Below are 21,571 nucleotides of genomic sequence, written 5' to 3' on the forward strand. Positions count from 1 at the left end.
AGAGAGAGAGAGAGAGAGAGAGAGAGAGAGAGAGAGAGAGAGAGAGAGAGAGAGAGAGGTGTAAGATAGGGGGGAGAGAGAGACGGACAAAGAGCTAGGGTATGGAGGAGGAGTTGACAGAGAACGAGAGCTTGAGAGAGATGTGGGGGGGGGTAGGGGGTCTTTATATAGTTGATGTCTGACAAATAGCATTCAATGTGTATTGAATGCAAGAATAGGTGTAAGGGTAAAGATGACATTTTTTGTAATTTGTTTCTTGTCAAATATTTAAAAAAATAGCTATACCCCCCACATCCCCCCAAAAAACATTAAAACCCCCAAAAAATGAGCATCTTGGCTCTTGGCATAGTAATCACAATTATGCAACAATTAGAAAGTGTAGGTGATTCGTGTGAAAGGCAAGCAAGCCTGTAGAAAAGCATGAAAACTAGTAAAAATTATATGGAATTTTTGCCAAATAGTAAAACAGCTATAACTTTTTCGTAGCAACTCTGATTTCCAAACTTTTTGAAGGAAAATCGACGGCATAACTAGATCTATGCACAAATTTCGAAAACGTTTTGGAAGCAACGTTGGCCAAATTTGGAGTGGAAGGCCCTCAAAAAGGGCCGTCTTTGCTAGGGGGTAAAAAATTTAGTGCAAAATATTTCATTTTCGGACTTTTTTGAACCTTTTTTTTGGATGAAAATAACAAAAAAAAGGGCAAACTTGGCACCCACAAAAGGGCACCGGTGCGCTCCTGTTGGTGCCAAGTTTGCCCTTTTTTTGGTGATTTTTATAAAAAAATTTAAAGAATTAGTTTTTTTAAAACAAATAAATCTCCAAAAAAAAGGTGAAGTTGGCGCCCTCCTCTGGGCGCCAACTTCACCCTTTTTTTGGAGATTTTTTGAAAAATTATTTAAAAAACTATATTTTAAAGGAAAAAATTTAAAAAAGGGGTCATGTTTAGCGCCCTCCTCTGGGTGCCAAACATGGCCCCTTTTAAAAAAATTTCCCTTTAAAAAAATACATTTACAAAATACAAGCTTTAAAAAAAATAAAACAAACATGCTTTTGGAAAAGCTACCCCCCCCCCCCACGCCCCCCGCCCCCCCCCCCCTCTCTCTCTCTCTCTCTCTCTCTCTCTGTGACAAACTCGAAGTCAGAAAGGTTTTGTAGTCAAACTCGTGGTGGCAAATTTTATTATGACATTCCGAAGACTCTATGGAGAGTGATGGCTACCAACATGCTTAACCAAGACCGAAGTTCTTGAATGACAACCCCCTTACTATTGGGGAACTATCAGCTCCCTTTGAGCATTGGGGATTGATTTTTTAGAGTTCTAGTTTATTTTGGTGAACATAGATTCTACTACCAAACCATAGATTGTGCTACCAAATGGGAAAAGTCCAAGGAAGCAAAGGGTAACACAACATGAGCAATGATTTCCATAGTCTTGTAGAGCAATATATTTGTAGGTGATGGATGTCCGCGAGAGATGGTGAGTGATAGAGGGGCAAACTTCATCAAATAATGTCATCAACTGCATGATCTAAATTACAAGATCTTCCAACACCTATCATGCACATATTATCCAAGATCTAATGTCCAAGTTGAGGTCACAAGGAATTGGGTGAGAGCCAAAATAGGTTCCCCCAATTGAAAAGAATTTCAAAATAGGTCCCTATGTTAGCACATAAGAGCTAGTCCCCATGCTTGGGGATCGACATTGTCTTGGAGGTCTTTATCACATTGGCAGGTCCCCATGTAGAAACCTGCCAACCCCTTGTGCCCACATTGGGGGCGGGTGCAAAAATAGCATACCATCGTCAGCTTCTTCAGAGATGCCGGTCCATTGGAACCGACTCTAAATGGGTTTTCCTCCTATTTAGAGCCGTGACATTGCTGGCGGCTACCTCTTACTAGGCACTCATAATTTATCATTCTTCACCAACTCCCAGGTTAGCCTGTTAGGAGATTTTCGAGTGCCGATCCATTCCACCTTCCTTGAGTAGAGGTAGCACTTGTCTGATTCCGAAGGGGGGCAAAAGGTATGATATTTGTCAGTGGAGGCCGATCACCTTTCTTGACACAGCGTACAAGATGTTGGCCAAGGTCTTGAGCCTGCATTTGAGACTCCATTTACCAGACATCATTCACGAGACACAGACCGGTTTTGTCCAAGAGTGTAGCATACTGGATAATATCTTCACTTTTTGGGAGGTCGTGAATTGGTCCAGGACAGAGTCTCAGCCTCTAGCCATTCTTCTTCTTGATTTCGGGTGTGGTCCTTCTTGGAGGGTACTATGCAGAGACTCAGCTTCTTGGAGAGATGGATTAGACGGGTTTCAGCTTTGTATGCGGGCGGGGCAGCTTGTTACGGAAATTATATTTCTGATATATCTTCCTTTGGACATTATTATGTTTAGTCGAGTGAGACTATGACAAAGTACTCCATAGGAGCGCACCGGACGCGGCGGGGGTCCTAGTGGATACTTTGTGTGGTTAGTTGGGGATGCCTGACTAGCTTGTGCTTTGCCATGCTAGATGATCGGTATTGTGGGTGATTCCATGTTAATACTGATGTTGCTAGTGTTATTGGTGTTGTGCTTGATTATTGTGCTTTGAGCGCGGTTATGTTGGGAGCATAAATGCATGCCCAATTTTAGTGAGCAACTCCTTAGGTGGGAGTTTTTGGGCATCGAGGGTGTTAAGGTTGGGTTCACACCACACACCCACCATCGTCCAAAAGGTGGTGTGAAGGGTTATTGTCCTGGTTAGCCTGATAGGAAGGACATGCCCGGACACTAACACAAAAGATTTGTGTCCAACCCATGAAGGACGCCCTAGTCCATGGCCAACTCCTCCAACTGCTACATGATGTGGCCCATTCCATCTCCACCAACCCCACACCAATCGCAGGTTGGTGGCAGCCTGACGACCACCTGCTCTGCTGGTGTGAACCACCACACCCATTGACCATCCTCGAGTCTCTATTTCCTCCTCGAGGGGCGGGCAGATGATGTCTTTCTCAAATGAGACGTAGTTTTTGTGGAGAGAAGTTGAGGGGCAGCCCCGAGAGACGAGAAATGCGCGACTACGCACTTTCCATGCCGAATCTGAGTGTCGTCAGACTGTCATGTAAGGCCCAAAACTAAATCTGGGGGGAGCGTGGTGGCTAGTAAGAAATTCTGCCCCGGCAACCAGGGTGAGGGAAGCGTTGGTTAGGTTGGGACGAGGCTCGGGGGGGGAGATGGGAGGTTCGGGGGGAGAGATGGGAGGTTCGGGGATTTAGGGTTGGGAGGTCGTCTTCTTCCTCCACAATCTCACTTTCACAAGGTCTTTCCGGAGAACGATCTTCTTCTGCTTCTGCTCCTGCTGCTGCCTCGGAGCTCGACGTCTTCTCGCTCCCCTCTTTTTCTCCCCTTCTCTCCTCCACCATGGTACGTAGCTCCTGCTTTTCTTCCTTCGCTTCGCCATTGGCCTGCTTTTTTTCGATCTCTTTCGCTTCGATTGTATACTGAATCGGTTTGTCGTCCGCTGTCTCCATCTTGCAATGCCCCTGTAGGCTTTTTTCTCGTGAAGAATCGGTTTATCGTGACGACTCTTAGCTTGTTGGACTACGCTTAATTGTCCCATTTATAATCGTTTGACTTAGACTGGCCTTAAATTCTTACTTCTCAACATAGTCCGGTAAAAGGAAAGCCAAAGATGTGAAGGAGGAGACTGTGACCCTGGCCGGCCCTGCCGTGAGAGACGGTGAACATGTCTTTGGCGTGGCGCATATCTTCGCATCTTTCAACGACACATTCGTGGTAAGCTTGATTATTTTTCCTGGCTGGGTTTTCTAAAATTGTTGCTGCAAAACCACCCTGCTCTCCGTGGTTTTTTATATGTTTAGATAGGTTCCTTGGCGTTGTCTCTGAGCATATACTAGCCAATGGAGGTTGCCTTCTGAGAGAGTTGAGCTTTTGTGCATTCTTCAGCATGTCACAGATCTTTCCGGGAAAGAGACCATTGCCCGCGTTACAGGTGAATGCTTCTTGTGTGAACGCATCTTTATTGAACGCCGCACTGTTGTACTTTTTGTTGCCTATTATATGCTCCGTAACAATAGAGGTCTTCCGTGATTTCAGGAGGCATGAAGGTTAAGGCCGATAGAGATGAGGCTTCCCCTTATGCAGCAATGCTTGCGGCTCAAGATGTGGCTCAGAAGTGCAAGGTAATGTGTTAACTCCGTTTCTCTTGCTATTTAAAGCGGAGTGCTGCTTTTTGAGGATGTTTGAATAATGCTACACAACATTATACGGAAGCTTGTATATAAGGGATAGTTCTCAGCTTATTTTCTTGGTTGAAATGTTGGGATGGTTCCTGGCAACGACTAGTCTCCTCATCCATTCAGCGTTTCCGTTACTCTGTACAGGAGCTAGGCATCACTGCTCTTCACATTAAGCTCCGTGCAACTGGTGGTAACAAGACTAAAACTCCCGGTCCAGGTGCTCAATCAGCCCTGCGAGCGTTGGCCCGTTCTGGCATGCGAATAGGGCGTATTGGTAAGCCGGTGATACTTTTTTGGTTCTTCCTGCATGGGTAGTGTCAAATTAAAGTGGATGATACGAGTGTGTATTTGCAGAGGATGTGACGCCTATACCAACTGACAGCACTAGGAGAAAGGGAGGCAGAAGAGGTCGCAGGCTGTGAGATGGTTATCAATCTCGTGCCTGCATATTTGAGATTCTATTTTTTGGCGGGAACATGCTAGCATGGTCAAGATGTGATGCATAACTGACCGGACAGTCATTTAGACAATGATTTGGAACTATATTGGAAAGAGCTATTTTAAAGGTCTTGGAGCTACTTTCAGCTTTTTGTCTTGCAATATGAAAAGGATGTCCCGAGTACTAAATGTTCCTCTTATTCTAGTCGTGGAGGTGAGTATTAAAGAAATTTGTATCGTCTATTTGTTTGGATTTTGTTTTGCAGAAATGCAATCTAACTTTGACCATCTAACGTCATATATGTTACCTCTGAAATATCTGCCTTCATTTGAATGAGCAGAAATAATACAACGAATATGTAAGTTTGTGTGTTTTTTTAAAAACATGTGCTTTGTCAGCGCGGGTGCTTTCAGTCTTGAAGTTGCCTTAATTGCCTTCCACTTTGTTTCCGCTTTGTTTTGGAGAAAGTAGTGACGTTGACTACATCTATACTCATAGTCTAATGGCTTGTGAATAAAATACTGTATCTATAAGAGGCTTTCAGGTACTATGCAATTTATGGTTTCCAAGAATGGCACAATCATCATTGGGATGATCCCTTTTGATGGATTGATTGATTGATATGCTCATTTCCTTCCTTTACTACAACCATCCCTATCCAAAGCAATTTTCTTTAAATGGTCATGGATGCTCCAAAAAGCATTGGGCTCAGGCTATAGAGGCTGTCTATTCTCTCCAAATGGGATGTTAATATATGTGATCTGGCTGCCATCTGCTATTGATGAGATACAATGTGTAATCCTTGTTATGAAGTGCCTGATCTTTGAAGCCTCACACTCATGGTGTTACTCTTCCATGGGGGCAGCTGGGAAGTCCCAAGGGTTTGGATCTAATATGGTTTCAAAAGTAGTTGGAAAAGTTACCAAGAATCGCTGAGGTCGGTGCTAGTACCAATTGATAAATGCTTGGAGATATTATATCTCAATCTTGTCATTTAGCTCAAATTTTCTTAGTGATGGATGTTATCAGATCCTCACTCGGTAGATTCCTAGTATCAAGGTGGTTGTGTTTGTCTTTAGGGAGCGATGTTGGGAAAGCTGTAGAAAAATTTCCACAAAAATTTTGCATCCTTACCACTAGTAATGCTGATGGCAATTCATGGTGCTTTAAACACTTGATTCAATAAGAGGGGATATCTTGGTGGTGTGCTTGACCTAGGCTTGTTTGATGAGTTTGTCCACTACCACAAAATGCAATCCCGTCCCTCGGTTGAAGGCAGCCTTTCAATGAAATGCAATGTGATGTTTATAAAGAGCTCTAGAAGATTTGGTTTGCGTCAAAAAATTACAAGAAATCTCACCCTATCTCCACTAACTCCAGGCTAACATAGGTAAGAGTTAAGCAACCAAATGTTGGAAGAGGGCTTTAAAGCCTAAAGACTTTTGAAAATAAAACATTATGAACGTGGAGGAACACATTACCCTTTCTATTCTACCACAAAAGAAGGGAGAAAATGGCAGGAAGGAAATGGAAGGAGCTTAAATGAAAGACATTTCTATGTAGTCCCTTGGCTATATGAAGTGTGAACTCCTTGTATCTTTTGTTTGCCCATATTTTGTAAATCTTGCAGAAGTTACTTCTAGCATTATGTGTTGTACTTCAGATGGAGTTTGGGAACGAAACTGCACTATTTGTTGTGTGTTAAGAGTATGAGTTTAGGCATGTTCTTGGATTCATGTAAATTTCACAGCAAGAAGGTTTTGTTCACGTTGCAGCTTTGAGAGTATTGCAATAGATTTTTTCTTTCTGGAGTGGTGCATTGCTCTATCAACTAGTTTATCTAAGCGTTTTGCGATTAGAAATGCTTGCTTGGGAGAGACTAAGATGATACATTACATTCTTAAGAGTTGTAGCTTGAATGAAGAGAACGTGTACTAGTTGTTGATAAGCCTTCTCCTTTAGTACCAGCCTTTAGCATGGTTGAGTTTGACAATCACCTTTGGAGTGTTGACATAAACTCAGTATGGAGACCTTTATACAAGTGGATGCTCTAGTATGTAAGGGTGTGGATATGTATGTGTGAGAGCATATTTTTATACTATGGTCTACAATCATTGTTGGGGGTTGATGACATCGGTTGAGATGTCATAGTAGCTAGTCCTTGATATGTGTTTTGCTAGGACTCATTTTTGCTATTGTTCCATGTTTACAAAAGGCACTCTATTTTTGGATTGTGGGTTGCCAAAAGGTCTTCCTCATTGTGTTTGTAGCTGTAGATTTTCTTCACAAGATCATTATCATACCAAAGACCTTATCTTCGAAACTAGCTGTCATCTCAGTCTTGTCTGAATGTATATGTCTGCAACGTTTATGCTAGCAACATACTCAATAATGCTTGGTATTATTGAGTATGCTAGCAACCTACTCCATAGTGCATGGTATTATTGAAGCTTTGGAAATATGAGTCATCTTAATTGCTCCTAGTTGCCAGGAAGGCTTTATTTTGTTGTCATCTTTCAAGTCTCTTTGTCTGAGAGGTTCTCTTGTACACTGTTGTAGCTTCTTTGTTACAAAGACTCAGAGCTTTCATTCTTTCTAGTAGCCAATTGATCTGCCCGCAAACGATGGCGAGCGACAACTTGTCCCTTCTGGCTTTCATACTCTTGTTTTGAAAAGTTTGAGACTAAGGTTTTTAGAAAGCCTTCTACTTTTGTGACACATGGCAATGGTCTGCGAAGCTTACTTTTGCTAGGGTTCTTATAGCTGGTCAACCCTACGATTGACTAGTTTATGTCTTCTTTCTTTATTGGCCACTTCATTTGGGCAGTTGTTTTTGACACACATTGGTTGTGTCTTTTTCACTTTTTCTTAAGCTTGGGAAGTCCTTTCATATCTTTTTAGGACTCCATTTTTAAAGCAGCAAATTGTTTCACATATGGCAAACATTCATTCATTTCTTGATAATCAAGAGCTTATTATTGCCATATTTTATGGAGAGAAACCTTGATTCAGAGAGTGCATTTGATGAGCGGGCTCATGCTCACGTTTTGCTTCTTCTAATTATAGACTCGTACACCATATTAGTGAGGTCTCCAACATAACATTTATGGGATTTTTTGCAGAGGTAAATATCATAGTGACGTATATTTTTCGACTAAATTTTATGCTTATATCTTCAATTTTATGGTCATTTTGATGTGACATGGCTATGCATCATTTCTCTATATTTTGTGAAGGAGTGGACACTACCCTTGATCTTCATGAGAGCAAAATGTTAAGACCCTCCTTCTTTCTTATACTTCCACTATCATACAAGAGAAGTGTCCTCATTACCATTTGAAGGAGCTATTGCTATCCTCTTGGCTTGGAGGAAGTACAATAAACCCCATGTATGTTCATGGAAGCCGATTATATCGACGTGCAAATCACTTGGTGATTGTGTGAGGATGGCCCAAGGTATAATGCATATGAAGTTCGAGGAGATCAAGAAAATTCACAGAGTCATCTACATTAATCAATCACTTAGTGTGTTGTATTAAATTAACACCATGTCTTCTAGTAAATTCAAAACCTTGTAATATTGATAAAGGCTTCTCTCCTTAGATTATATCATTTGATAGTAGTGCAATAGACCTCTCATTTCATAGTGAGGGGGAGTGTTGAGATTTGTGTACATTAGCATGATTGGAGGATGTTGATCTACATCAACGTGATTGGAGGATGTGGAGGATTTGGTAATAGGTGTTACCTATGTGGTTTGTGTTGGATCATATTATAACCTTCCTTTTGATAATGTTGATAGCTCTCTCATGTGAGCCTCTTCCTTTAACTTTGTGCAGTCTTATCATGTTTTGGTAGGATTGGCATTACATTGCAATCCATTGCATAATAAGGGATCCCTTGGTGCATTCATTTTTAAAGATTCAAATAGCAAGCTCACAACACTGTTATTGTAACAAAGGTTGGCACAGGCTGAAAAGGAAATAATATAGCTTTAATAGACGCTCTCATGAAATGAGAGAATAGTCTTTTATTTATCATCAAGAGCAACCAATGAAACTTGTGTAGGAATGTCTTCATAAGGAGGTTTTCATCTTCCTATGTTGGGGACCTTGATTTATTCCTATGTTTTGGACGCTGATTTATTCCTATGTTTTGGACGCTGATTTATTCCATTTTATGTCATCATTGGCTTGGTAGCCTCATGGTCAAGGCTCTTGCATGAGATGGAGGTGGTTCTGTGTTCCATCTTTGGCAATCATTTTGCAAGTTCCTAGCAGGGTTTTGTTTTTGTACAAATCCTTGGTGACATGCACACTTATACTTTGAGATATTCTTTGCTTAAGACACTTTAGAATGCTTGTTTTGGATGAGCTTTACCAAGAAAGATATTACACATGCGATTGCTAGCACTGTATAAGGTATTTTATGTTTGAGAGTACTCTCAATGGAAGCGGAATGGAAGAGGTGAGAGAGAGGAAGAGCCACACAAGTTTTGGTGGATGCAAAACACCCTAATCTTCTATGTCATCCATATATATATATATGTGTTTGAGTATTGTACATTTAAGGTACAGTGGCCTTTAACCCCCACAAGCTCCCACTTAAAAGACTATGTGCCTTTAAGGGAGAACAACCAATGAGCACACTATCCAATGCCCATCAATAGATGACAATACTCAAACCGCTGAGACTAGGTAGACTCTTCCTCAGCATATATGCAGGGTTATCATCTATATGGACCTTGACAAGCTCCATGCGCTTGTCCTCAAGTACCTCCCTGATAAAATGGTACCTGACCTCAATGTCTTTGGTCTTTGCATGAAAGACCGAATTCTATGCTAGCTGAATAGCCCTCATGGATTCATTATGCAATGTTGGTACACCTGTACGAGTCCCCAAATATCCCACTAGCCAATCAAGCCATATAGCCTCCTTAGAACCCTCTATGGCTGCAACATACTTAGCTTTGTGGTAGAAAAAGCAACACACTTCTATGTGTGAGACATCCACGACACTGCACCACTTGCAAAGGTGAACACATAACCAGAAGTGGATCTTCTACTATCCACATGCCTGCATAGTCTGAATTTGTGTACCCAAGTACACACATCTCTCCTCTGCCAAAGCAGATGCACATCTCCTTGGTACCCTTCATGTACCTCATGATGCACTTAACTGCCTTTCTTAGATTAGCCATATATTGGCTAACAACTTCCACTGCAAATGCAATGTTTGGTCTAGTAGCTATCATAGCATATACGAGACTCCCTTGTTGAGAGATATGGTGCCATGAACACATAGATTTAAGGGCAAAGGTATGTGATAAGGAATGTATTAAAGTAGACACCCTAAGATGTGGACTACATGATGTGGAGATGTGGATCAAGGATATCCACAAGGAGAGATGTGGATGAGAGGATCCCACATGGTTGACTATTCAAAGGGCACTCTCTATATAAGAGGCCTATCATGTATTGTTGAATATAGATTTGCAATAGATTGGTTTATAGTTGCTCATCATCTCTTCCATGGATTTTCTTCTATGCTTTGAGCCTCCATAGTTCTTATGCTCATCTAGTTGCACTAGGTTTAGCACGATCCTACATTCTTTGACATGGTGTCAGAGCATAGGTTTAGCTAAGTCTAGATTAGTTCTATGCATGCCTTAGGATCTCAAGAGTTCTCCTAGGTTGGTTTTAGTTTAGGTTGAGAGAATGTGAGTGTTCTTGATCAAGTGAGTTCATTTTCTCATTCCCATGATGAGAAAATTCCGTCCATATTTCTTTAGTTTTTTGCTCATGGAGAGTTTCTCTTTGTTCATTTGTGAGAGATAAGGAGCTTCAAAAGCTTAATGAGATAGGGAGACTCAGAGACCTTTTCTTTCTGTAGAGAAAGAGAGTAATAGTGTGCTTTATTTGAAGCTTCATCGACAAGCAAAAGCACCACACGAAGCTCTCTATCGACTTGCAACTCCTGGCCTCATGAACCGCACTAAGCCTTTAGCTACAAGGCTTGCTGCTGAAATGCAAATGTCTCCAACTGTGAAGGATGTAGTTGCCATCACCCACTTCGACTCCCTTCTACAAAGTAGACTATTCGCACACCGAGTTAACTGTGCCACCAACGCCTGCATCACCAGTGACTTCACGTGCCTCAGCGCCTTCAAAGATCCTCTCTACAATACCTTCTGCTAGCTACAACACCTTTTGTTAGCTACAACACGAAGGCAAACTGTAGCCTTCCTTCACGATGGCTGCTCACAGTCCCGACGACCATCTGCAACTCTACGCTCCATAGACAAGAAACTGCCTCCATCGAACAACAGCTCCTTCAATCGGCTCTCGCTCCATGCCAAAGCTTCGAATGAGCTACGCCTAGCTAAATGCTACATGCTCCAATGCTTCTGCCTTCATGAACCACAGACGGCTCTTCGACCTTGAAGACCATCAACGTTTCTAGAGGCTCGACGGACCACTCAATAGCCTACTCCATACGGCCTTGAGGATTCATAATCTAAGTTAAACAAAGAAAGTGTAGACTAATTTAAGGGCTACAACTTTGCTTTTAAAGTTTTCTGATCTGGATAATCTGTCAAAAGTTATCAGACCTACAAAATAGCAAAAAGTTATAGTCTACAGCCTATGAAGCCTATTTTTGACCTGAATATCTTTCCGACTATGAATAATTGAATCTAGGAAAGTTATTATGCCTTGTATGCCCATGATTTACACTTTTAACAATTATGACTGTAGCTGGAAAAAGTGAGCAGGAGGCTGTTTTCAGCAGTTAATATTAGAGAATCCATAAGGAATTTGGATCTGTAGTAGTAAACTAGAAGTTTTCATAGCTATCACTTGGCTACAATTTTGTTGTTTACAATTTTGGCATCCAAGTTATCATTTAAAATATATTGGTTGTTCAAAATAGGAAAAAGTTGCTGCGAACTACTGTAATTTCAGCACTTTGACTAGCATCTGGATTGCCATTACAGTTGGCATTTTCTTTTGGGCCAAATTTGCTCATATGGATGCATAGTATATTCACATGAGTTAGATGCATTTTGATGCTTTGAGCAAGTTTGACTTTTTGGTGATATTACCCTCCATTGTGGCATACATATTTGGGTGCACCTGGTATTTGGTGTGATTCTTTCTTGAGGCACTAGCATTTGGGATTTTTCTTTATTTGCATCATGTCTGAAAAGGAGTTTTTTAGCATTAAAAAGTTTGATGGGATAAACTTTTCTTTGTGGAAAGAACAGGTAAGGGATGTGCTTATTCAAAAGAAGTAGATTAAATCCTTGGCAAAGATTGGAGCCAAGCCTGTAGATATGCTTGAGGATGACTAGAATGAGTTGGATGCATTAGCAAAGTCTACTATTAGACTTCATCTTGCAGAGTCAGTTTATTTCATAGTAGTAAGTGAGCAAACTATGGAAGACTTGTGGAAGAAATTATGTGGCGCTTATGAGAAGGAAACTGCCTCTAATAAAGTTTACCTCATGAAGAGGTTGTTTGAGCTACAGATGAAGGAAGGGGTCTCCATTGCTTCTCACTTGAATGAAATCAATATTATTTCAGTCAGCTTTAAGCTCAGAAGATGAATTTTGATGCAGAGACTAAGGCAATATTCCTCTTGTGTTCATTGCCATTCTCATGGGATACCTTCCGTAAAGCTGTAACTCTGCACCTAGTGGAGTTCTGAAGTTTGATGATGTTGCGGGTAGCTTGTTGGCCGAGGAGATTAGACGGAAGTCAATGGATGGCAACAAGAAAGATGCAACCTTAAATGTGCAAAGAGGCAGATCACAGTTCAGGGGGAAGTCCCAAGAAAGAGGGAAGTCTCATGGCAAATTCAGGACACAGAAGATTGAGTGTTACCATTGTGGCAAGAAGGGCCACATGAAAAACGATTTCTACAAGCTAAAAAGAGAGCGAAAGGATAAGAAAAAGAATGGAAATTGGGATGCAAATAAGAAGGAAGAGAGTCCAAGTGAGGACAAAGGAAAATTGAAGATCGAGGATATCAATGCAGTCACTGATAATAGTGACAATGACATTCTCTTCATGTGTAGTCTACCTGCAGACTTGTTTACCACTTCATATGATGCATATTACCAAGATTGGATTTTGGATTCTAGTGCTTCATTCCATGTTACTCCCCATAGGGAATAGTTCTCCACTTATGACAGTGGAAAGACAGGTTGTGTGCATCTTGGAAATAACTATGCATGTGACATAGTGGGAGCAGGTGACATAAAGTTTTCTTTTGTAAATGGGTTTGCATTTTTTTTAAAATGTGAGACATGTGCCTAAGCCGACCAAGAGTCTTATTTCAGTGGGTTAGCTAGATGATGCTGGTTTTGAGACCACCTTTGGTTTTCAAAGTTAGAAAATTCAGAAGGGCTCTATGGTTTTGGCAAGAGGTGCCAAGTGTGGGACATTGTATCCCTTACATGTATCAGGGGTGTCTGATCATGTTGTTGCAATAACTGAGAAACCAAGTACTTCTTTGTGGCATTACCGGTTGGGACAAATGAGCTAGAATGGAATGAAACTCTTATGCCATTTGGGTTATGTACCGCATTGGATTTTTTTTTTACATTGAATTTTGTGAGCATTATCTCTATGGGAAGCTGACTAAATCAGCTTATAAAAGAAGGGGAAGGAAGAGCTTGAAAGGCTTGATTTGGTGCATTCAAACGTATGTGGCCCATGCCTACACGATCATTAAGCAGGGCTGAATACTATGTGATATTCATTGATGATACAACTAGGAAAGTATGGGCTTATGCTATTGCTCGGAAGAGCGATGTGTTCTAGGTATTTCAGAAATGGCTGGCTTTGGTTGAAAATCAATCAAGTAGAATGCTTAAATGCCTACAGAGTGACAATGGTGGAGAGTATCACTCTCATGACTTTCATCATTTCTGTGATACACGTGGGATTAAGAGGGAGCTCACGTCCCTTCGTACTCCAGAGCAAAATCTAGTTGCAGAATAGATGAACCACACCATTCAAGAAGGTAATAGAGAAAAGAACAATAATACATAGATCAATAAGACTTTATATATGTATGCATATATATTTATATTTATATAAGGTTGCAATTTATGCTTTCCAATGCAAGTCTTCTTGGTGGTTTTTGGGCTAAAGCAATTAAGACTGCAGTGCATGTGATCAATAGATCACCTAGTAAAGCATTTGGATGGTGGTATTTCTGAAGTGGCAAGAAGCCTTCTTACTCTTAGCTGTGCATCTTTGGGTATGAGACATATGCACGTGTGCCTAACGAGCTTCAGAAGAAGCTAGATCTTAAGTCTAGGAAATGTATCTTTCTGGGTTATGGTGAAAGTGGAGAGATGGGCTATCATCTCTGGGATCCAGAAGGAAAGAAGATCATATGAAGCCATGATGTGGTCTTTAATAAGAAGAAGATGCATAGGACACCCATGAGGGATGTGGAAATGAGGAGAATCACTTTCCGGGATGTGAATCCACTTAAATATGTTGATAGACAGCAAGCTGTCCATGCACCAAATGTGCAGGAAATGGTGCCACCAGGTACTCCCACAGGTAAAAAATCAAGGGCAGATGATGTATCATCTATTAGTGGAAATGATGAGCCAAATGTGGCTGCTATGTAGGTGGGATAGCAAGGTGAAAAGCCCTTGAGAAGGTCATCTAAAATGTCTAGACTGCCTGAGAGATTTGTTCCAAGGGCAGACTATGTGATGCTTACTGATTGTGAGGAGCCTTCTTGCTACAGAGAGGCTATGATGCACGAGGATTAGCGCAAGGAAGAGTGTGCTATGCAATCAGAGATGAATTCACTCATGAAAAATAAGACTTGGGATTTGGTTTCTTTGCCACATGGAAAGAAAGCATTGCCATGTAATTGGGTCTACAAGATGAAGGTCACAGGTGATGATGTGCCTAAGTACAATGCCCGTTTGGTTGCTAAAGGGTTCAAGCAAGAGAAGGGTGTGGACTTTGATGAAATCTTCTCTCTGGTTGTGAAGATGACCACACTTAGATGTGTACTTGGTCTTGTCATAGCAGAGGGTATGGAACTTATGTAGATGGATGCCAAGATAGCTTTCTTGCATGGGGATTTACATAAGAAAATTTACATGGTATATTTGGAAGGCTTTGAAGAAAAGGGCAAATCACAGTTCACTTTGCAATCTCCCTCTGCCTTAGCCAATCATGGCCATAATGCATCAGTAACCAATGCACATAAAAATGAGCAACCAATGCTCTCTTGCACCCGAGCAAGAATGCACAGTGCACAAGCACAAATCCTGCAAAATGTCCTACGAATTAGAAAATGCTCACTCCCAATGTGTAAACGCATCATTGGCAACCTCCTGGGCATGAAACCACGAAGTGACAACATCCGACACTCTTAGTAGCAAAGTTACCTCAGAAAATAGGTCGTTTTTGCTTCTCGTGGCTGAAAACCAGTGTAGCACATGCTGAAGCCGATGTATAGCAGGTCGTTTTTGCTCCCAGAGGATGAATATATGACTTCCCCCTCTTAAAACAAGCAATAAACTGTCCGGAAAGGTAGAGTAGCTTGTTGTATACACCCTGAACATTAAAAACGACCTAGATTATGTCAAAATACAGCTCCCAAGGGCAACCCACGAGCAGTAAGAGAATCCATGCAACAACTACAGGAAAAGATAACCCTTCCTGGGCTATAAACAAGCAAGAAAGAAGCTCTGGGAAGCAGGAAACAAGGTGGAAATCACTACTATAGCAAGAAAAACGAGATTTCCTTCCTCCGTTTCGAAGCTACAAGCAAATAGAAGCTCTCCCGCAAGCTTCCATAGCAATAGGAAAGCAGAGGGAAGAGGCTTTGATATCAATTGAGAGTGCTCTCAATAGGAGCGGAATGGAAGAGGGTGAGAGAGAGGAAGAGTCATACAAGTTTTGGTGGGTGTAGAGCACCCTAATCTTCTATGTCATCCATATATATATGTGTGTTTGAGTATTGTACATAACAGGGGTTAAGGTACAGTGGCCTTGGCCTTTAACCCCCACAATGTTCACTTTACAAGAATATCACGGAACGCTTTTTCCTTTTGTAACAAATAACTGATTTTTTTCTATGTGCGTCCTCTACATTAAATATGTTGGGGTAAAGGCACTGGCCACCCTATGTAACAGTTTTTAGTCTAGTACTGCTAAGTACACTAAGTATGTATTGTACTTAGTGCCTAGTGGTCCTAGCCTTATCCAAAGATATATATACTACTGTGTGTACTTGGGGAGGTACCACTCATTGCTTATCCCCACCCACTGGTGTGTGACTACTGTGGGTGTGTCTTCTCACTCCCTACTCCTACTCACTCCGGTTCTTCGTCAACTGGTATCAGAGCTAAGGCTCCCTCCCCTCATCCCCTCCATCCTCACGGGCTCTCCTCTTCGGTGAAACTGCGTCCTGCACATCGAACAACGTATCCTCCAACTCAGATATTTTTCTGGAGAAGCCATCACCTCGCCTGTAGCCGTATCCTTTAGGAAGGGAAAATGACCTGACACAGGCATTTTGGGTAGGCGGAGCTAGATGTTCTGAAGCTGCTGCTCCTTTTCTGAGATCAACATCGCTATTTGCTGCTACTGTGGCCGACCACAGTCTAAGCAGTCCTCTTCCAGTTGCTGTGGGCTGCTCATTTCTGGTTTTGAGAGTTGCTCCTCACATTTTGCCATTGGCACATTAGCCAGGTACTCTATATTACTTGCTTTGTACTTTCCATTCCTGCCATTTTCATTTCCTTGTACCGCGTACTGCGCATATACACGTACAGGTGCAGGGGTTCTACTTGGGGGAGGGCTTACACTCGCACTGAGGCTTAGCTAATGCCGCAAACAGTGTCGAGACAGGTCTTATCACTTGGCCAGTGATTGTACGTCAGTGTTGGCACTGAGTGTATGCATTGGGCAGATCTATGCTTGATACTTGCAGCGTATGCTATGTTGGATGCAACCCAAATGGATATGTAGTCAAATGCCTTGTGAGTAGCAGCTGTTGATGACACTTACTGTGTTAGTGCACAGAATGTGCTGTCAGTTTATGGGGCTTATGACACTATAGTGCTTGGAATTACTGCTATAATTTGTTGCTGTGAGTACATTCACTTTTGGGGCAGATTTGTTCAATTTTGTCCAACTTTGACTTTTGTCAAATTGGGGCTTTTGTAGCCTGACCGACAATTTGTCTAGTGAGAGTACTCAGGATGCATTCTCTTGTCTCATGGAGCGCATCTATGCCTTGAAAGTGCAAAATGAATTTGAGGCTTTTTGGTCAAAAGTCAAAATTATCAGGTTTTATGATCAAATCTCTGATTATCTTCACGCATTCAGAGGGCTTTTGAGCCACTTCACCTCTAGATTGTATATTCAGTTGGGGGGGAAGTTACTAGAGCATTTGGAGGTCTAAAATCAGGGATTTTCATCAAAAAATCAGAGATTTACTGTTTTTTTTTTGATAGTCTGGGACTGTCACACAGCAGGTTTGACCTGATTCTGACCAGCAGAATTCAAATAGTGCAGCTGTAAATTATTATATCAATTCTGGAATTTTTTTGGAGTGTTTATACGCAGCTGTACCGCATTTTCGCCAGTCAAAACAGCAGAACCAGCTTGCTGTACTGTTTCTGTAGCAAGTGGGAGAAGAATATTCAGTTGGTTTTGTGCCATTGAAATAGTACACTTTTGATCGTACTTCTGCTGCGGGAGAATTTTCTTGGAGTGACTAGTGCTTAATTGCACACCTACAGGGAGTCAGGCAGTTCCATTGAGGAATAAACTCTTCTTTCTTTACCATGAGTTATAGCAGCGACGTGTCGTCCTTGTTCCAGATAAAGAAGCTCGAAGGAGCTAAAAACTACGACATATGGAGGACACAATGCTACAATGTGTTGATGCAGAAGGACCAGTACAAACCTATAAAGGAGAAGGGTGTTAAGCCCTCCAACATTACTGATGAGCAGTGGGAGAAGATGGACAACTTGGCCATGTCAACCATAATGCTTACAGTTGTTGATTCACTGGTTGTAGGCATCAGAGATGAACCCACTGCGTGGAGAATGTGGCAGCGTCTTGAGGATACATATGCCAAGAAAAGTGCCACGGGCAAAGCTTACTGGTTGAAGAAGCTTGTTGGGCTTCAGATGAAGGAGGGGACACCTATGTCCACTCATATTATTGAGTTCAACAGCATTTTCAGCCAGGTGATCAACCAAGGGTTGAAGCTCGATGATGAGCTGAAGGCTACACTTATCCTATGTTCTCTTCCTGAGTCATGGGATACATTCAGGACTTCTACCAGCAATTCGAATACCATACTGTTATTTGCAGAGGTGGAGAGCGCTCTTCTACAGGAAGAGATGAATAGAAAGAATAATGCTGTTGGGAAGTCAAATGCCTTGAATGCACGTAGCAGGTCAAAGACACGTGGTAAAGACAAAGAAAGAGAAAGGAGCAAGTCCCGCTCGAAGAAAGATCTTGTCTGCAATTATTGTGGCAAGAAGGGACATGTAGAGAAAAAATGTTTTCAGAAAAAGAACGACGAAAGAGCCAAAGAAGGCAAGGCTCAAGGCAAGTCAAAGGGCAAAGAAAAAGAGGAGCTGCATATTACTTATGTTAGTGACAGTGACAGTGGACGTGAGGTATGCTTCACTTCATCACTGAAGGCTCATACACTTCATGCTGGAGATGGATCAGATATGCTTTCCTAGATTATAGATTCAGGTGCTTCCTTTCATGTGACACCCTACAGAGATCTGTTTGTCAGATATGCAGGTGGGCAAAAGGGAGTTGTTTTTCTTGGTGATAACCATGCATGTTCCATCATTGGCATAGGTGATGTCAGGCTTGTTCTTGAGAATGGCCAGCAGTTAATGCTCAAAGGGGTCAGGCATGTTCCTGAGGTAAAGAAGAACTTGATTTCCACAGGGTTGTTGGATGACGATGGTTATCATACCACCTTTGGTAATCAGAAGTGGAAAATCAGCAAAGGGGCAATGGCTATAGCCAGAGGTCCTAAACTTGATACTTTGTATTCACTTCATGCAGGACATTGTCCGCATTCTGATGTAAATGCCACCGAGCTGCCAAAGATTTCATTGTGGCATAGCCGGCTTGGCCATATGAGTGTTAAGGGAATGGAGCAACTGGCTCATTTTGCTTACTTGCCGAGTCTAAAATTTTCAGATTTAAAGAAATGTGAATTTTGTCTCTATGGTCGTCAAGTACAGATTCCTCATAAGAGGGCATCAAATCAGAAATTACAGCTCTTGTCCATACCGATGTATGTGAGATGCCTACTGTATCTTTAGGAGGAGCAAAGTACATTTTGTCATTTATAGATGATGCCACCCGCAAAGTGTGGGTTTACACTCTTAAAAGAAAGAGTGATACCTTTACTGCTAAGTTTGTTGCACTGGTCGAAAATGAGACAGGCAAGAAACTGAAAGCTTTGAGGTCTGACAATGGTGGAGAGTATTTGTCCAAAGAGTTCCAGGAATTCTATGAGGCAAAGGGCATTCAAAGGGTGTTATCTGCACCGTATGATCCACCACAGAATGGTACCGCTGAGAAAATGTTCAGGACCATTCAAGAAAAGTTTAGATCTATGTTGTCACATGCTGCGTTGCCCCACACTTTTTGGGCTGATTTTCTCTCTTTTGTTGTACAGATTGCAATGGAAAGCTCATATTTGTCATCAAAATGGATGAAGCTCAATTGGTGAAAGAACACAAGTTAGAGAGAGTGAGCATCTACATTATGAATAAAGCCTTAGCCTTTGTTCAAGGGAATGAAGAAGTAGAGCAAGATTTCTCAGTGCAATCAGAGAAAGATATATGGTGGCTTGCTGCTAGCATTTGAGACTCCGAAAGAGTGCCATGAGACATTGAAGTGGGTTCTAGATAGAACAGGAATCCCATCGACGATTCGAAGACAAGAGGAAGGGAAAACATTGACAGTCGATGGCCATGGAACATTTCGAGTTGAATGGCATATTGTTGGTGATTTGAAAACCCTCAAGTGCTTGCATGATTGTGATACAGGGGAAAATGCAATGAACACATGCCTTTATTGCATGTGTTCGCAATGCAAGCAAAAGGCTGGCTTACAATGGGAGAATGGCATTCTATCTTGCAGCCAAACGCAAGCTCCCAATTGCGACAAGAAGGATCCAAAGTGGGATCCCATCCTGCCCATCCCACTTGAGAGAGTACACATATGTACTTCACATGCAGAACTGTGCGTACTTGATAAGTTGTTGTATTTGCATCTTGTTTATGCTTGGAATTTAATTCTGCAAGAAGTATCCACATGGTGCATTGTAGAAACTGAGAAGTTGTCAGAGGTGGGATTCCATGGAGGACATATCCAACTTAAAGAGGATAAAAAAATGTTTGGGGCAACATAGAATCTTCCTTCAAAAGTGTCCATGGGTGGAGGGAAGGCAAGGAGATTCCTATCGAACCATAATCTCAACAAAGACAAACATACATTATCTCAAAGTAGTTTGGGTTGGGAATATTGGAAAGCATTGTGTGAATGCACGACCAATAAGGCTTCTCATCCCCAAGTAGCAACTTTGGGAGCTAAAGTATGGACAAAGGTAGATGCATTGATAAAATTGCTTCGCCAGGTTCAAATCGATGAGATGTATTATGAAAGGTTCAAGATGACTGTGAAAGAGTTTATGCAATTAATGGTGAAAGCATGGGGGGAGTCACACATTATGCATTACATGGTGATCTTAGCACCATCATAATATTTAGCACTTGCTTTATAAACAGTTTTTGTTGCTGAAATGATTCTCATCATGTTTGTAGCATATTCTCTATGCACATGGACCATGGTTTGTACTAAATTGGGGCCCTTTGTCCATTTGGAATACACAAGGCATATAGAAGTTGCACTATAGAGCCAAGGCAACCTACTTCAAGAACTCAAGGCATGGTGGTGGTGTCACTCACAACAATGCATTACATGAGATGTTCGACTGGTTTTTTAGATGTTTACTAGGAAGGGATTTGAAGTCTGAAAAGGCAAAGGCATAAGAACTTGCAAAAGCAATTCAAATTGTATCAAAGAATAGAAGGCATAGTGCTTGGAAAGCATCCATAGGGTGTCAAGGAGTCACACGTTGGTTGCAAGCTAGAGTGAGAGAAGGGAGCAGATGGGTCCAACCACCAACAGAAGCTATGGTGTAATTGAATACAAATATGAAATAAATATATTGCTTATTTTGACCACAATTTGTGTGCTCACTCTCTAATATCTTGCTTATTTTGACCACAATTTTTGTACTCACATGACGTTGGGGAAAGTGGGGACATGGTGAAGGAGGGGGGAGAGAAGGGAGGGGCACAGGGTGGGCAAAGGGAGGGGTGGAGTGGTAGCAAGGGTGGGGGGAGGGGGGGATGGGGGGTATGGGGGAGGGCGACGGGTGTGGGCAGGGCAAGCAGGGGGAGGGCAATGGGAGGGGAGGGCGACGAGGGTGGGATGGGGGGTTGGAGGGGTTAGGGCGAGGGCACGATGAAACCCTAAACATAATTAAAAGTGGTGTCAAAACATGATGGGCCTATATAAAATGTTAAAAAAAACCCTAACTCTCATTATTCAATGCCAAGAGTGAAGCACACTCTTAGACCCACGGGACGCCGCCTCCACCCTTCCTCCTTTAGCTCCACCACCTCCATGGCATCTATGCACACAAACCTATTCGGGTTTGATGGCACCTCCCACTCTTGTGAGCACTCCCCCAAACTCTCGTGAGGTCTCCCAGGACTCTCGTGAGCCTCCCCCAACTCTCGAGAGCCCTCCCCCAAGTCTCGTGAGCCCACT

General features: G+C 42.0%; 1 protein-coding gene across 1 annotated transcript; it reads left to right on the top strand.

Moving 5' to 3' along the window:
* Window positions 1–3,271: 3,271 nt before the first annotated feature.
* LOC147885615 (small ribosomal subunit protein uS11y-like) lies at window positions 3,272–4,842 on the top strand. Its single transcript, XM_087396113.1, has 6 exons — window positions 3,272–3,422; window positions 3,669–3,794; window positions 3,966–4,011; window positions 4,116–4,201; window positions 4,403–4,532; window positions 4,613–4,842. The coding sequence occupies exons 1-6, from the start codon at window positions 3,420–3,422 to the stop codon at window positions 4,678–4,680; spliced, it is 459 nt and encodes a 152-aa protein (XP_087252239.1). The 5' UTR covers window positions 3,272–3,419; the 3' UTR covers window positions 4,681–4,842.
* Window positions 4,843–21,571: the final 16,729 nt, after the last annotated feature.

This window comes from Dipteris shenzhenensis, chromosome 25 (genome assembly GCF_047967505.1).
Source record: "Dipteris shenzhenensis isolate YYH24624 ecotype China chromosome 25, Dip_SZ_1.0, whole genome shotgun sequence".
Classification (NCBI taxonomy): Eukaryota; Viridiplantae; Streptophyta; class Polypodiopsida; order Gleicheniales; family Dipteridaceae; genus Dipteris; species Dipteris shenzhenensis.